Raw genomic sequence first — 16,231 nt, forward strand, 5'->3', positions numbered from 1 at the left:
TCTCTGCAGCTTGCTTAAGGACATTTATCTAAACATTAGTGGGGTGTATGCATATATTTGAGCCTGTATGATTAATTTCACTGTGTGAATTAGAAAAGAATTCTCAAGACATTTTTAGTTTATGAAAACAATGAAGTTGTGTGTTTTATAACAATCACATCTTGGAAAAAACGAGGTTGAAAGCAGGGGTGTCCAAAGTGTGGCCAGGGGAGCCATTTAGAGCCCTCGGGATGATTTTTTGCCGCCCCTGGACCTCAATTGGGGAATGATACAAATTTTGGGCACCAGCTCAGGAAGTTGATGTAGATAAACTTTAAAAAAATTGGTGAAATTTTCAGCGAGGCCAGGCCTTTCAAAAAAGATGCAGTCAAATTAAAGTGGAAAGCACAAACTCTTCATTTTTTACTAAGCACATTTTTTTGCTTTAAATTTAATTTGGATCTAAATATGAACACAAACATTCCTTGACTTTGACTCAAAAGCAGACTTGGAAACACCCATCTACTGAACTTGACTATATAAAGCCAGGGTTCTTAAAGAAAGAGTGATCCATATCATGTTCTTGTTACAGAAAAAAACACAAAAGATGTAGATGAAGAAAAAAAATGGGACATTCTGGGTTTCGTCCGTTTTTTAACAAGGCAAACATGGAAGACCTGTTCTTTCTCCAATGATTTACAAAACCCTTTTAGTTTATTGTTGAGCAGGTAAAAACATTTTAATAAATTAAAAAAAAAGGAATATTTGTGGCCCGGGACTGCTTTGAAAATGGTAGCTTCAGCACAAATGGCAAAGAGTTTACACACCACTGATTTAAACATGTCATTGAAAGGAATAAATATATATCATATTCATGACCACGGTGGTGTATGTAAACTTCTGATTTAGTTTTACTGTAGATTTACAATCCTTACACTGTTTGTTACTAAAAGGCTACCTTCCAAAATTTTAACATGTGCTTATATGCCAATCACTGGTGCATTTTTAAACCTAGATTCCCCTATAAATTCAATTCAGTTTATTTATATAGCGCCAATTCACAACACATGTCGTCTCAAGGTTCTTCACAACAGTCAGGTTCATACATTCCAATTAATCGTCACCATTGTACAGTGCAGTCAGATTCAGTTATTTATTCAAATTGGATAAAAAGTTTTTCTGTCTAAGGAAACCCAGCAGATTGCATCCAGTCAGTGACTTGCAGCATTCACTCCTCCTGGATGAGCATGTAGAGACAGTAGACAGTCACTGGCGTTGACTTTGCAGCAATCCCTCATACTGAGCATGCATGTAGCGACAGTGGAGAGGAAAAACTGCCTTTTAACAGGAAGAAACCTCCAGCAGAACCAGAACCAGGCTCAGTGTGAGCGGCCATCTGCCACGACCGACTGGGGGTTAGAGAGAACAGAGCAGAGACACAAAGAGAACAAAGAAGCACTGATCCAGGAGTCCTTTCTATGGGAAGGAAAAGTAAATATTAATGGATGTAGCTCCTTTAGTCGTTTCACCTAGAAAGAAAGAACAGATAAACTCTGAGCCAGTTTTCAAGGTTAGAGTCTGAAAGAGAGCACATAGAGTTAGTCACAGTAGAAGCTCAGTCAGTGGCCATGTCTAGGAGAGAGAAAGGGTTAAACACTCCTTCAATTTCATCCCAATTGAAGGATGAAAGTGTCATTGATTCCTTCGGTTAAACCTCATGAGACTCCACAAACCATTGAACTGTCAGAATCAGTATTTTTAGTGATTGAGAATAATCTTTGTGTCTCTTACAGGACCTGTACAGGAAAGACTGCAACCTGGCAGCCCATCTGCTGCAGTGCTCCAAGTCTCACTACAGAGCACACAAGTTGTCTGAGGTGAGCCTCCCGGCACTGCTGCTACAAACATACATGTATGCAATTTATGCAGCAAGACAACATGTTTGGGCTTTAATGGGAACTTTGAAAAAGTTATAAAATATAAAACAAATGTTCTTCGTGTCAGTTAACAGCGTCTAATTGGTGTGCAAATCAGTCTGAAGTTGTTTCTGTGTGATTCTTGTAATAAAGAGAGAGTGTTGCTGTGCCAAATTCAAACCTTGATGAGTGGATTTCACAATTAGATGGAGCCACGGTGCTCATGGCCTCTTCAGTCAGACTGATGGAGGTCGGCTGTCTGAAGTGGCGTCTGTCTACATCCAGGCTGTGCATAATGAATGACCAAATAAAGGGCTGTTTGGAGACAGCAGCTGATGCACAAGACACAAAAAAAAACTTAGAAGCAAAAAAGAAGGTTCATAACTGTCTGTAGCTTTGCATGCAATATAATGACTATTTATGTAAGATAATTTGTTGAGAAAAATAAACACATTTAACAAGAAATTTCAAACTTAGTGAACCTTGAGAGTTCTTATGCTCTCCTAGGTAATTTGATCAAATTATTTTCCATTTACAGAGGCAGCATTCACAACACAGCACTCATAACATGTGTTTCCTACACACGCACAAAATAACAATAATTTTTTTAAGATTTGTTTTTTCGTTTTTTTTAGTTTTGCTGTCAGTGGCTTCCAAAATTATTCATACCCTATAAAGGCTTAACATTATGTGACAACCACAAATGACACAGTATTTTATAGGATTTCAAATGATAGACCAACACAAAGTAGTTCCTAATTGTGAAGTTGAAGAAAAATTATACATGATTTTCAACATTTTTACGACTACAAATCTGATAAGGTATGCTGTGCATTTCTCCTCGGCCTCCATGGGTCAATACTTTATAAAACCACCTTTCGCTACAGTTACAGGTCCAAATGTTTTGGGGTTATGTTTCTTTGTGTTTAGGGTTGGTGCTGGAAGGTGAACTTCTGCCCCAGTCTCACGTCTTCTGCAGCGTCTAGCATGTTTTCTTCCATGTTTTTTTGCTTATCATCTTCCCAGCTTCCCTATCATTGCTAAAGTAAAGCATTCCAACGGCATGATGCTGCCACCAACAGGTTTAACTGTGTGGATGGTGGGTTCAAGATGTTGTGTAGTATTAGTTGTTGCAGGGCAACAAGTTCAGTTTTGATCTTATCTAACCAGAGCACCTTCTTCAACACTAACTGCCTACACGACTTGTGGCAAACAATTGCTTTCTTCTTGCCACGATATTTATTCATAAATTCTAGACTTGCACAACTAATTGAAAGATTCTCCCACCAGAGCTGTGAATCTTTGCAGCTCCTCCAGAGTTACCCTGGGCTGGACCAATGAAAAATGCTCGGGTGTCCCACGTCTTTGCAGTGGGTTTGCAGCTGGTTTGTCCTCTTTCCATGTTCAGATGATGGATTGAACAGAGCAATTTTCTTCGTGACCTGTCTGTTCTGTTCCTTGGTCTTCATGATGCAGTTATTTTACTAATGTTCTCTAAAAAACCTCTGAGGCCTTCGCAGAACATCTGCATCTATACAAGGATTTACTAAATAGGATTAGCATTAGATTTTATTCAGTGGGTTGGATATAAATGCCTGGCTTTTATTTATAAGAAAAAACTCTTGCGCAATTTCCCTTCGACTTCACAATTATGCATTGCTTTATGTTGTTCTGTCACATTAAAATCCCTACAATATCTAGAAATATTTGTGATTGTGACAAAATGTGTAAAAGGGGAGGTTAATCTTTTGCAAGCAGTGTACATCAAAGTCAGTCTGAGTTTGCTGCACAATTGGTCGAATTTCTATATAAATTTCAAATTTGGCTCTAAGCAACCACGATAGCCATGTAATAGACCAAAATACTCTGCAAGTATACTGATAGTTTCTTTAACAGAGCATCCCTTGTCTATATTTTGTTATGCTGCTCACTCAGAATTGACTTGTAGGAACTAGGGTTCCTAGAAATAAATGCAACACAGAAATGGAGTTTTGACGAAAATTAAACTTGGAAGACTCACCTCCACTTCCGGCTCCGTCTAACTACTCCACCACATTCTCCGCTCCAACCAATCAGCTCTCGGTCCGTATTCTTCTTCAGTCAATCATCCCTCCAGGCTTCACTTTAAAAGACCATACTCAGAATCTCCTGCTCTTCAGCTGAGCTTTGACCCTCCTCCACCCCATCTCCACCATTAGGCTTCAAGCTCCTTCTGACTCCCTTATCTCATGGTGAGATCCAAAGATCTGTCTGAGGCCTTTAGAAAGAAGATTATACCAAGTTATGAGTCTGGTGAGGGGTTTAAAGAGGTTGACAAGGATTTAAATTCAGTCAGTCAATGTACAGAAATTAGTCTACAAGTGTGAGACGTTCAAAACATCTGCCAACATGCCCTTGTCTGGTCTTTCATGCCAGTTCAAAGTGCATGCTTGTACAGGGGTTGGACAATGAAACTGAAACACCTGGTTTTAGACCACAATAATGTATTATATGGTGTAAGGCCTCCTTTTGCGGCCAATACAGCGTCAATTCGTCTTGGGAATGACATATACAAGTCCTGCACAGTGGTCAGAGGGATTTTAAGCCATTCTTCTTGCAGGATAGTGGCCAGGTCACTACGTGATACTGGTGGAGGAAAACGTTTCCTGACTCGCTCCTCCAAAACACCCCAAAGTGGCTCAATAATATTTAGATCTGGTGACTGTGCAGGCCATGGGAGATGTTCAACTTCACTTTCATGTTCATCAAACCAATTTTTCACCAGTCTTGCTGTGTGTATTGGTGCATTGTCATCCTGATACACGGCACCGCCTTCAGGATACAATGTTTGAACCATTGGATGCACATGGTCCTCAAGAATGGTTCGGTAGTCCTTGGCATCTAGCACAAGTATTGGGCCAAGGGAATGCCATGATATGGCAGCCCGAACCATCACTGATCCACCCCCATGCTTCACTCTGGGCATGCGACAGTCTGGGTGGTACGCTTCTTTGGGGCTTCTCCACACCGTAACTCTCCCGGATGTGGGGAAAACAGTAAAGGTGGACTCATCAGAGAACAATACATGTTTCACATTGTCCACAGCCCAGGAGTTGCGCTCCTTGCACCATTGAAACTGACGTTTGGCATTGGCATGAGTGACCAAAGGTTTGGCTATAGCAGCCTGGCCGTGTATATTGACCCTGTGGAGCTCCCGACAGACAGTTCTGGTGGAAACAGGAGAGTTGAGGTGCACATTTAATTCTGCCGTGATTTGGGCAGCCGTGGTTTTATGTTTTTTGGATACAATCCTGGTTAGCCTCCGAACATCCCTTTCAGACAGCTTCCTCTTGCATCCACAGTTAATGCTGTTGGATGTGGTTCGTCCTTGTTGGTGGTATGCTGACATTACCCTGGATACCATGACTCTTGATACATCACAAAGACTTGCTGTCTTGGTCACAGATGTGCCAGCAAGATGTGCACCAACAATTTGTCCTCTTTTGAACTTTGGTATGTCACCCATAATGTTGTGTGCATTTCAATATTTTGAGCATAACTGTGCTCTTACCCTGCTAATTGAACCTTCACAATCTGCTCTTACTGGTGCAATGTGCAATCAATGAAGACTGGCTACCAGGCTGGTCCAATTTAGCCATGAAACCTCCCACACTAAAATGACAGGTGTTTCAGTTTCATTGTCCAACCCCTGTAGTATAAAACACAATTTCTATTTAACCTCTTTATATATAAACATATTTTCTGTCTATTATTATCCAGACATGAAAAATACCTAAATCCAATGACACACTTTTTAACACTGTATGAACTCTGGTTATTGACATGGAATGATCCAGTCAGTGGCTGGCACATATAGGAGACATTTGCAGGGTTCAATTTAATTGACTAATCAGTTAAACTACTGTTTAATTACAGTTTTATTTAAAAATATTAAGATAGATGTTTCAGTTTTATGGCCGCCTATTTTATTCCAGTTGGACTAACACTGTGAAACTTTGTGATCGCTAATTAGGATGTGATTTAGATAGGAGTTAATGCTGAGTTAGCTCACTTACAGTACAAACTCTACATTATCATACACTGCTGGCTCAAAGCCTCCCCTACTTTCCATCTCTGTTCCCTGTGGGAGAGTCAATAGCTACAAAAATAGCTCTAACTTTAAACATACAGTCTATTTCATGCCAGCTCAAGCTTCTATTTCTTAACAAAGCCCAGAAAGACTAGCTGGAGACCAAAACCACTGGTTTAATTTGAATATTATTCTGTCCCTGTGGAACTGATATCTGAGCTTTTTGTGTTTGATGGTAGAGACACTGAAAAAATACAGAGGAGGGGGAGTGAGGGCGTTTTGGTTGAGAAGGTTAGAGAGAAAAGATGAAATGATGCAAAAAGAGGGGAAGAAGAAGGAGGTTAGTGTGGCAGGAAACGTTTTTGATGACTGATCAGTTCATTGGCTACAAACAACCAGTCTATAATTTAGAGTAAAGTAAGGTAGTTTTTTTCTCAACATAGCTAATTCAGAGAAATATACATCACTTTTTCTTTTAAGGACTACCTGAGAGAGAACAAGAACGTTCGGAAGGACTCAGACATAAATAATTTTTAAGAGATTTGGTCTGTACGCAGTTAGACTGAGCTCCTTTTTAACTGAAACATCAATACTATACAGGTCCTTCTCAAAATATTAGCATATTGTGATAAAGTTTATTATTTTCCATAATGTCATGATGAAAATTTAACATTCATATATTTTAGATTCATTGCACGCTAACTGAAATATTTCAGGTCTTTTATTGTCTTAATATGGATGATTTTGGCATACAGCTCATGAAAACCCAAAATTCCTATCTCACAAAATTAGCATATCATTAAAAGGGTCTCTAAACGAGCTATGAACCTAATCATCTGAATCAACGAGTTAACTCTAAACACCTGCAAAAGATTCCTGAGGCCTTTAAAACTCCCAGCCTGGTTCATCACTCAAAACCCCAATCATGGGTAAGACTGCCGACCTGACTGCTGTCCAGAAGGCCACTATTGACACCCTCAAGCAAGAGGGTAAGACACAGAAAGACATTTCTGAACGAATAGGCTGTTCCCAGAGTGCTGTATCAAGGCACCTCAGTGGGAAGTCTGTGGGAAGGAAAAAGTGTGGCAGAAAACGCTGCACAACGAGAAGAGGTGACCGGACCCTGAGGAAGATTGTGGAGAAGGGCCGATTCCAGACCTTGGGGGACCTGCGGAAGCAGTGGACTGAGTCTGGAGTAGAAACATCCAGAGCCACCGTGCACAGGCGTGTGCAGGAAATGGGCTACAGGTGCCGCATTCCCCAGGTCAAGCCACTTTTGAACCAGAAACAGCGGCAGAAGCGCCTGACCTGGGCTAAAGAGAAGCAGCACTGGACTGTTGCTCAGTGGTCCAAAGTACTTTTTACGGATGAAAGCAAATTCTGCATGTCATTCGGAAATCAAGGTGCCAGAGTCTGGAGGAAGACTGGGGAGAAGGAAATGCCAAAATACCAGAAGTCCAGTGTCAAGTACCCACAGTCAGTGATGGTCTGGGGTGCCGTGTCAGCTGCTGGTGTTGGTCCACTGTGTTTTATCAAGGGCAGGGTCAATGCAGCTAGCTATCAGGAGATTTTGGAGCACTTCATGCTTCCATCTGCTGAAAAGCTTTATGGAGATGAAGATTTCATTTTTCAGCACGACCTGGCACCTGCTCACAGTGCCAAAACCACTGGTAAATGGCTTACTGACCATGGTATCACTGTGCTCAATTGGCCTGCCAACTCTCCTGACCTGAACCCCATAGAGAATCTGTGGGATATTGTGAAGAGAACGTTGAGAGACTCAAGACCCAACACTCTGGATGAGCTAAAGGCCGCTATCGAAGCATCCTGGGCCTCCATAAGACCTCAGCAGTGCCACAGGCTGATTGCCTCCATGCCACGCCGCATTGAAGCAGTCATTTCTGCCAAAGGATTCCCGACCAAGTATTGAGTGCATAACTGTACATGATTATTTGAAGGTTGACGTTTTTTGTATTAAAAACCCTTTTCTTTTATTGGTCGGATGAAATATGCTAATTTTGTGAGATAGGAATTTTGGGTTTTCATGAGCTGTATGCCACAATCATCCGTATTAAGACAATAAAAGACCTGAAATATTTCAGTTAGTGTGCAATGAATCTAAAATATATGAATGTTAAATTTTCATCATGACATTATGGAAAATAATGAACTTTATCACAATATGCTAATATTTTGAGAAGGACCTGTACATAATATACGCAAAAAAAGTAGATATGTGCAGGTTTGTGAAGAAGAAGACAGATTTACCTTCCTAACCTTGGAGACTACATCAGCAGGTCTAACAATTTTACCGAAACACTTGTGTGAACCTTTGTTTTAACCTCTCAGATTTATCAAATATCTCTTTTGTTTTTGGCTTCTTTTTTCCCAGCTGCCGCTTGATTTCCAGGAACGCATCAGCTCCTACATGGAGCAACATAGCCGGGGTAGAGGAGCCACCATAGCAATGTGTCACCCTAATTACCCTGAAGAGGTGCCCACGGCTGTAATTGCCAAGGTCCTGGAAAAGTCTGAACCTGGAAGCAATTCCCCTATAACATGCTCATCAAGCTCACAAGCTCAGGATGGAGACTTTCTAATAGGAACAGGAAGCAATGATCATCTGAACCGTCGCATTTCATATAAGACATCGGACCTGTACTGCAGTGACACAGCCCTGTATTGTCCTGAACGATGGCAAGACACAGAACGCAGGCAGAGCGTTGACCTCCATGGCACTGGCCTGCTACAGCTGCACGGCCAGACCTCCTTAGAGAGTAACCCGGATGATGATCCTTTCCAGTCTGGCAGTTTCTCCCACCATGACCCCCCAACATCTTTCCACCACCACGACGAGTTTGGAACTGGAAGTTTCCCTGCCTCTAGTTCATACTCCAGCTTCAGTCTTGCATCAGATGAGAAAGGAGCAGTTAGTGGTGGGGGTGGGTGCAGTGCCAGCAGTGCATTGTCCTCTTCCCACCAGGGTCTCTATATGGACTGGAGAGATGGTGTAAGTGGGGACTATGAGCATAAGAGCTTGTCTTCATATGACAAAGAAAGTCCTGTCTTCTCCAAATCACACAGCATACAGCATATGGTGACCACTAGAAGCCCCCACAAAGGCACCTCACCATCGTATACAAGGACAGCTTCGTGCTTGAGTGAACCATACCACTCCAGCTCCCCTCGCCTCGCCTCTTTCCACAGCATGGGGTCAACAACAGGACTGGGCCAGGCCCAAGGTGGAGCTTTAGACAGCCGAAATGACGTACAGGTCCCTGAAGATGATTTGAGTGTTCGCTGGAAACAGCTCAGCGTGGAGGATATGCACACTTTCTCATCTTATCGCAACATTGCAGGGCGGATCTCCCCGTACAGCTTCTCTGAGCGACAATTTGCCATGGGCCCCTCCAGTAAACTTAAAGACTCTCTCTACAGCAGTTTCCAAGAAGGAGATGACGTCTTCCACAGCCATATGCTTGACCAGTGCTTTTCTATAGGCTCCCCTTCAACCAGCCACAATGCCAAACTTAAGGAGCATCGCAAGTCAGAGAAAACGTCTGTGCTATACCGAGCCAAGGATGATAGTCAAGACTCCGAGTGCAGTCTGTTCCTCTCAGGGAGCTCTAAAGACAAGGAAAGCAGCGGGGGCACAACAACTGCTAACAGTGCCAAGAAGGACTATGTCAGTCTGAGCGTGGATAGCTCAGCTGAGTCCTTGCAACACAGCTCGCTGGAAGCCTCGAGTCTTCAGCACTACCCGGCCCCGAGGCCAACCATTCGTCCTCGCCCAAGTTCCAGTTCTGCTGTTAGCGTAGGCCCTGCGCTCCCAAAGAAGACTTCTCCAAGATACCAAAAATTTGGGAGCACGGGATTGACGAGGAAGGACAGCTTGACCAAGGCACAGCTATATGGTACACTCTTGAACTAAGTCCTGAAAATAGGGTTCAGTTTTTGCATGCCGAAGATGACGAGTCCATACTGTACTGTAATGCACTGTATGTCTCCCTGAAGCATTATTAACACATTATTGTCATAGGGTGTTAAGCTGTGGTTCCTTTTTGTATCTTAGCCAAGGCATGCTTTATGCAGTCTGTAACATTTTTGCTATTGTCCATTGTGATACCCTGTAGCAACCTGATACCAGTTGTGAGGAAACCCTTCCCAGTACTGGGAGTATTAATTAGCGCCACCAGTACGCTATGCTGTTAGCACAGGAAGCAAATCACCATCGACTCCTGTTAAAAAGGCATATACAATATCATCAAAACTATAATGTCTCTTTTCCACTAATCCCTACTTAGTGTTTTTTCACTTTTCCATTAGTAACGGTTATGTGGAACCGCAACTATTTTTAACGCCTGCTTGCTTGTGCTTTTCAACTGTTATATCATTTTACGCTCGACTCATTGTGTATATGGGCACTACTACAGCAAGCTAGTACACGTCCTCTAATTCGTATCCTTCCATTTGATACCGCATGGCTTCCCTCTCTCTCTCTGTCCTGTACTGATCTACAGTGCTTTGGGTCTCGCTGCCCAGAGCCTTCTCTGGCTCTCTTCTTTCACTCTGAGTCTGGCAGTCGCCATAAACGGAGCGGCAGTCTAGGCTGTTGTTTTGCTTTTTGTGTCTCTATCACATCACTTCGAACCCGCACCCATTGAGATGGTACTCGATTGTAATGGAAAATTAATCAAAATCTGTTAAACTGAACCGACCTGACCTTACTCAAGTAGATTAGGTACTAATGGAAAAGGGGCAAATTTAAAACACTAAAACTCTGGTATAGGTCAGATAAGCATTGTTATTTCTGCTTCAGTTTCAACTTGCATCGTTACTCAGCACACAGTAATTGTGCAAGTCTCACTTTTCTCCACATTAGTGTTTTACTTGGGAGCGTTTAACTACACTACAGTAGTGTAGAAGTTAGACTCCCCATAGGAACATGAAGTTTGAGCCCCAGAAAAATCATTTCAAGCTGATACTACACATATGGTGGTTGGAAGGGAAATTACTCATATACAATCAAACAGCAGCTCCACACGAACACTCTCCCTAGTCTTTAATTTGGCTCTGACATGGAGAAAAGTGGTGTGAAGCTAAACAAGTAGGAAGATAGTTTTGAGAAAGCGATTATTGATTTAACATGATTTGCAGACATTAGACGTTTTATAGTAAAAGAGTACACATGAAAAGTAAAAACAAAATGCTGTAAAAGAAAGCATTTTCTTACCTAACTTTAAGCTCACAAACGACACATAGTCACTTTAGTGGCCTGTGTGGTCAGTGGTTGTTTCCTTGGGCAAAACATGTTCTTCAACAGGGAGACTGTTGATAAGTCAGAAATCCATCCTCTTCACCTGGTCACTCGCCTGTCTCCTGCAGATCTTTGTATCAAAAGTGCTCTTTCTAACTTTTTTCTGTGTTGACAATAAATGGCCACAAATTCACTTGACATATTCCCATTAAAGAGGTATATTTTATCACAATATTTGTGCTAATGATACTCTCCTTCGGTTTTCAAGAAAATAGAGGCTACAAACGACTTTATTTTCAGAAAGTGCTTGCAAAATTATTTATCTCTTTTTTTAAAGCATTGGAAACATTGATCATGAATAATTTATGTTTCATAATTTATAGATGTCATAGCTCTAAAAATAAAAATAACATATAATTTTTCTAACCCTTGGTGTTGAAAATAGACAATGTGTGTTAGTGTCCTATTTACTCATGTTAGGGAGATATCTACTGCGCGTTGTGAACTGTGCTGACTGCAAACTAATAATAATATTCCTTATTTTGTCATGAACAAAAACATACATGTTTCATTATACAAATAAACAAATATGAATTTTGTGAATTGGTTTACACAGGCACAGTATCTGAAAGTACAATGAACAAAAAGGGAATATTTTTCAAGCAGTTTTAAAAAACAGAAAGCCATAACCGTCAGGTTTATTTGGCATTTAATGTTTTATATGTAGACTACATTTATTCTTTAAGCTACATTTAAAACTTGAGTATTGTGAGATTATTCATTAATTCTCTCACACGTGAATATATAGATGATAGGATAAAATAAATTTTAAAATGCACTAGTGAAACAATTTATACATCATTAGAAATAACTGCACAGTGCAGTTGAAAGAAGAAATTTAACTACACAGTAAAATAAGTCATAACCTTTCTCACTGTTTGACATTAATACAGACTAACCCATTCCTGTTGGGTCAGTTAGGATTATCATTTATTTCTATAGGCTAAATACTAAAATAATAAGAGAGACAATTTCTAGACTGTTCTGTTGTACTTTCTTCAAATTTAGAAGTTTACTTACACTTCCTGGAATTTAGAAAATATAAACGTGTTTTGGGTTAACTTAACTGACCTAAAAAAGGGAATGTTAGATCTGATTTAAAGCCAAACAGTGAGAATAAAAATGGTTATGTGTCTTTTTATACAGTGTGTATAAATATCTGGTGTTAACTGTAAATGAACAAATAATAGCACAGTAGCAGCATTAATATGAGCTGCAGGAGTGTCATTTTATACAGCTGCAGTGTTTCATATTTATGTATCAAAATTAAATGTTGATTTGGGTGGTTGTACGGCACAGTAGTTGAATCAGGACACTTTACCTTAACACCGTTCACTAGACAAACAGAATAGTTTTCTTTATAGACTCCACTGTGTACATACTGTATACTTGAGCTCCTGTTCCTGTATGTAAACACCATCTTTCCTACATTTCTCCTTCCTGTCTGCTAGCACACACAAGGCACATTTTTAAAGAATCAAACCTGCTTCAGACATGTGTCAGTAGATTTATTTGAAAGATGTGTTCTGTCCTTGTATGAAATCCAAATAAATGCAACCAAATTTCTTCACAGAGCCTCTACTACACTGTTGCCCACAGGATGTCAAAGTAAAGTGCAGCTACATTTCTCCAATGTTTTAGTCAGTTTTGCTACTGATATTTCTGCCCTCATTCCCCCTGTCAAACAACTGAAAAATGCTTGAAAAAAACTAGTTGAGTATTCAACTGTAGTCACTGTGTTGCTTTAAACCAGCATGTCCAGTTAGGCTATTTCTGAGAAAACACTGTGAAAAAACAGATGCAGTATGGTCACATAAATAGATTGGTGGTTGCATAAAAATGTAAAAAAAAAATTAGGAAACCAAAAATATAATATGCCTCTGGTATATTTTAAATAAAGAGCTGCAGATAGGCTGCTTTGCTGTCCAACTATCATCGGTCTCATGTTAAAACAACAAGGTTGTAACATCTGAGCTCCTACAGCTTTCTTCCTCTGGATATCCAAGGAATGCTGATGGACAGCTTTGTCCTTGAGTTGTGATGGACAGATCTTCTTTTGGGGACGCCATGCTTCTACCTCCTTATTTTACACAGATCTGAGAATTGACTCAAAGCGTCAAAGCTGTTTAAAGATTTTATATGACTTTGAAACACAAAAATCCTTCCAAACCAGTGTGGTGTACAGAGGGTGGAAAAATGAACGACTGTACAGAGGGGATATTTTTGTTGTTGACACAATGTACAAAATGAGATACTACATATATAACTATCCCTATATGACTATTTTTATCTAGTATTAGTTGATGTTATATTTATTGAGCATTTTGACCCTGAATGACAAGGCTGAAGTGGGTCTGTTCTGTCCTACCTCCAGCCCTGTTCTGGGACCTGCAGGCCCGTCGTCTAAATGCCAACATGTTTGTTTGTCTGATGCATGGTTATATATTTTTGCTTTATGCTTATTTACTTATTAAAGGCTGGTGTTTGGAAAACGTGGTGTAGATCTACTGGATAATTATTTGACATTATTTATCCTTTAACCTAGATATCCATTGCAGTTATATAGTCCATACTGCAATGTGTACAATAACTTGCAGAAAATAACATCTGAACTTTCCCGTAACCAAAAAAATTAAATGTAGAAGATTTTATGTGCAAGTCCAAAACAAAGATGGACATAAATATGAAGTGCAAAGTAAAATAGATTATTCTGAAGTGTGGATTTGTATTCAGAGCCCCCCCCCCCCCCCCAATAATGATAACGCAAAAACAAAAATCCAGTGTAACCAACTGCCTTCAGAAGTCACCTAATTAATACACACCTGTGTGTAATTTATTTTCAGTTTAAATGCAGCTGTTCTGTGAAGGCCTCAGAGGTTTGTTAGAGAACATTAGAGAACAATCAGCATCATGAAGACCAAGGAACACAGCAGACAGGTCAGGGAGAAAGTTGTGGAGACGTTTCAAGCCGGGTTAGGTTGTAAAACAATATCCCAAGCTTTGAACATCCCACAGAGCTCCACTCAATCCATTATCTACACATGGAAAGAAGATGGACCAAATGCAGATCTACTAAGCCATGGTTGTCCACCTAAACTGACAGGCTGGGCAAGATGAGCATTAATCAGAGAAGCAGTCAAGAGGCCCACAGTAACTTTGGAGCTGCAGAGATCCACTGCTCAGGTGGGGGACACAGCAAACATGTGGAAGAAGGTGCTCTGATCAGATGAAACCAAAATGTACCTTTTGACCTACATGTAAAACACTACGTGTGACAGAAAACTAACACTGCACATCATCCTGAACACACCATGCCTACAGTGAAACTTGGTGGTGGCAGCATCATTCTGTGGGGATGTTTTTCTTCAGCAGGAACATGGAAGCTGGTCAGAATTGATGTAATGATGGATGGAGGTAAAAACAGGACAATCCTGAAAGAAAACCTCTTAGAGGCTGCAGAAGACTTGAGACTGGGGCAGATATTCACCTTCCAGCAGGACAACAACCCAAAAACATACAACCAGAACTTGAATGGAGGGATTTAGATCAAAGCATTTTTATGTATTAGAATGGCCCAGTCCAAGTCCAGCTCTAACTCCAATTGAAATTTGTGATAAGACTTGAAAATGTATGTTCACAGATACTCTCCATCCAATCTGTTTTCCAAAGAAGAATGAGCTAAAATGTCAGTCTCTAGGTAGACATACCTTAAAAAGATTTGCAGCTGTAACTGCGGTGAAAAGTTATTCTATAGTATAGATTAAGGAGGTCTGAATATAACTGCATGCCACACTTTTCAGATTTCTGTTTGTAAAAACATGCATTGTTTTCTTTCCACTTCACAGTTATGAACTGCTTTGTTTTGGTCTGTAACATAAAACTCCAGGAAAACACTGAGCATTGTGGTTGTAGTGTGAACACTTCTGCAAAGTGCTCTACAATCTTTAGAGCTTCATTTAACTTAGCTATGTTAAAAACACATTTTGTTAGTTAATAGGATATAATAGTTCAGAAAATAATAATATTCATACACTAGAACTGTCATAAAAACCTTCTTGAACCAATAAAACCTCACAGATTTATACTTTCAGCATATAGTGAGCAGCACCTCCACATGCTAGCAAAAGCTGGGCTTTCAGATTTTACACAAAAATAAAGCAAATACCTAAACGTCTCAATCTGGATGGTCATAGTGGATTAAAATATTCCTAGTTTATTTACTAATTCTTTTTAGCTCACCATTATTCTGCTTATTGTAGCTAATTAAACAATATATCTATTTTTAGGACATGTTCATTTACAATTTCATATCTTTTAGACTTTTGGAAATGGCAGTCTGAACAACCAGGTTCCACATTGTTTTTTACATTTACATCAGCATCATTTTCACTTTTTAAACAAGAATAGACAATTACTGTGCTTAGATATTTCTTCAGTACAAGACATCAAAAAGCATATTTTAAGAATATTTTGATCTGCTGGGTGCAAACCGCCTGGTTTCTGAATACCGAGATTTTAGAGGAACCTGGCAGAGCTTTGATAGATAAAGGCCTTATTTTTTAGGTCTCCGCTTGTCTCTCTGCGTTGCTCTAAGCTGCTAGGAAGTGTCACATTAAACTGTCAGTTGTGTGGAAGCACAATATGGTATGAAAATAACTGGTCTGACTGGCCTGGAGATTTTTTTTTTTTATCCTTTATTTAAAAAAAAACTAACTTAAAAAATGTTAAGTCTAAAAATGGAGCAGGGGCCTGACAACAAACCTACCAGTCTGCATCTATCACTTTATTTCTAATAGTTCATAATTTGAACACTTAAATATATTTTATCTCAAGCATTTATCAGCCCCTGAATCCCCTTACAAGATTCAAGAACATGAGAAGATGGATCAATTATGAAGTCCAATATGTTTCAAGACACAAAGCATAGACATTATTAAAAATAAAGAAAAA

At 40.0% G+C, this 16,231-nt stretch overlaps 1 protein-coding gene across 1 annotated transcript in view; it reads left to right on the plus strand.

Annotated features, from left to right (window-relative positions):
• The window catches only part of LOC124855911 (brain-enriched guanylate kinase-associated protein), a 44,640-nt gene extending 34,303 nt beyond the window's left edge, over positions 1–10,337 (plus strand). The window contains exons 5-6 of the mRNA XM_047346061.1: positions 1,773–1,856; positions 8,357–10,337. Of these exons, the coding sequence (XP_047202017.1) occupies positions 1,773–1,856; positions 8,357–9,895 (1,623 nt within the window). The 3' untranslated portion in view covers positions 9,896–10,337. The remainder of the gene's footprint in view (positions 1–1,772; positions 1,857–8,356) is intronic.
• The last annotated feature ends 5,894 nt before the right edge of the window (positions 10,338–16,231 follow it).

This window comes from Girardinichthys multiradiatus, chromosome 19 (assembly GCF_021462225.1).
Source record: "Girardinichthys multiradiatus isolate DD_20200921_A chromosome 19, DD_fGirMul_XY1, whole genome shotgun sequence".
NCBI classification, from domain to species: Eukaryota; Metazoa; Chordata; class Actinopteri; order Cyprinodontiformes; family Goodeidae; genus Girardinichthys; species Girardinichthys multiradiatus.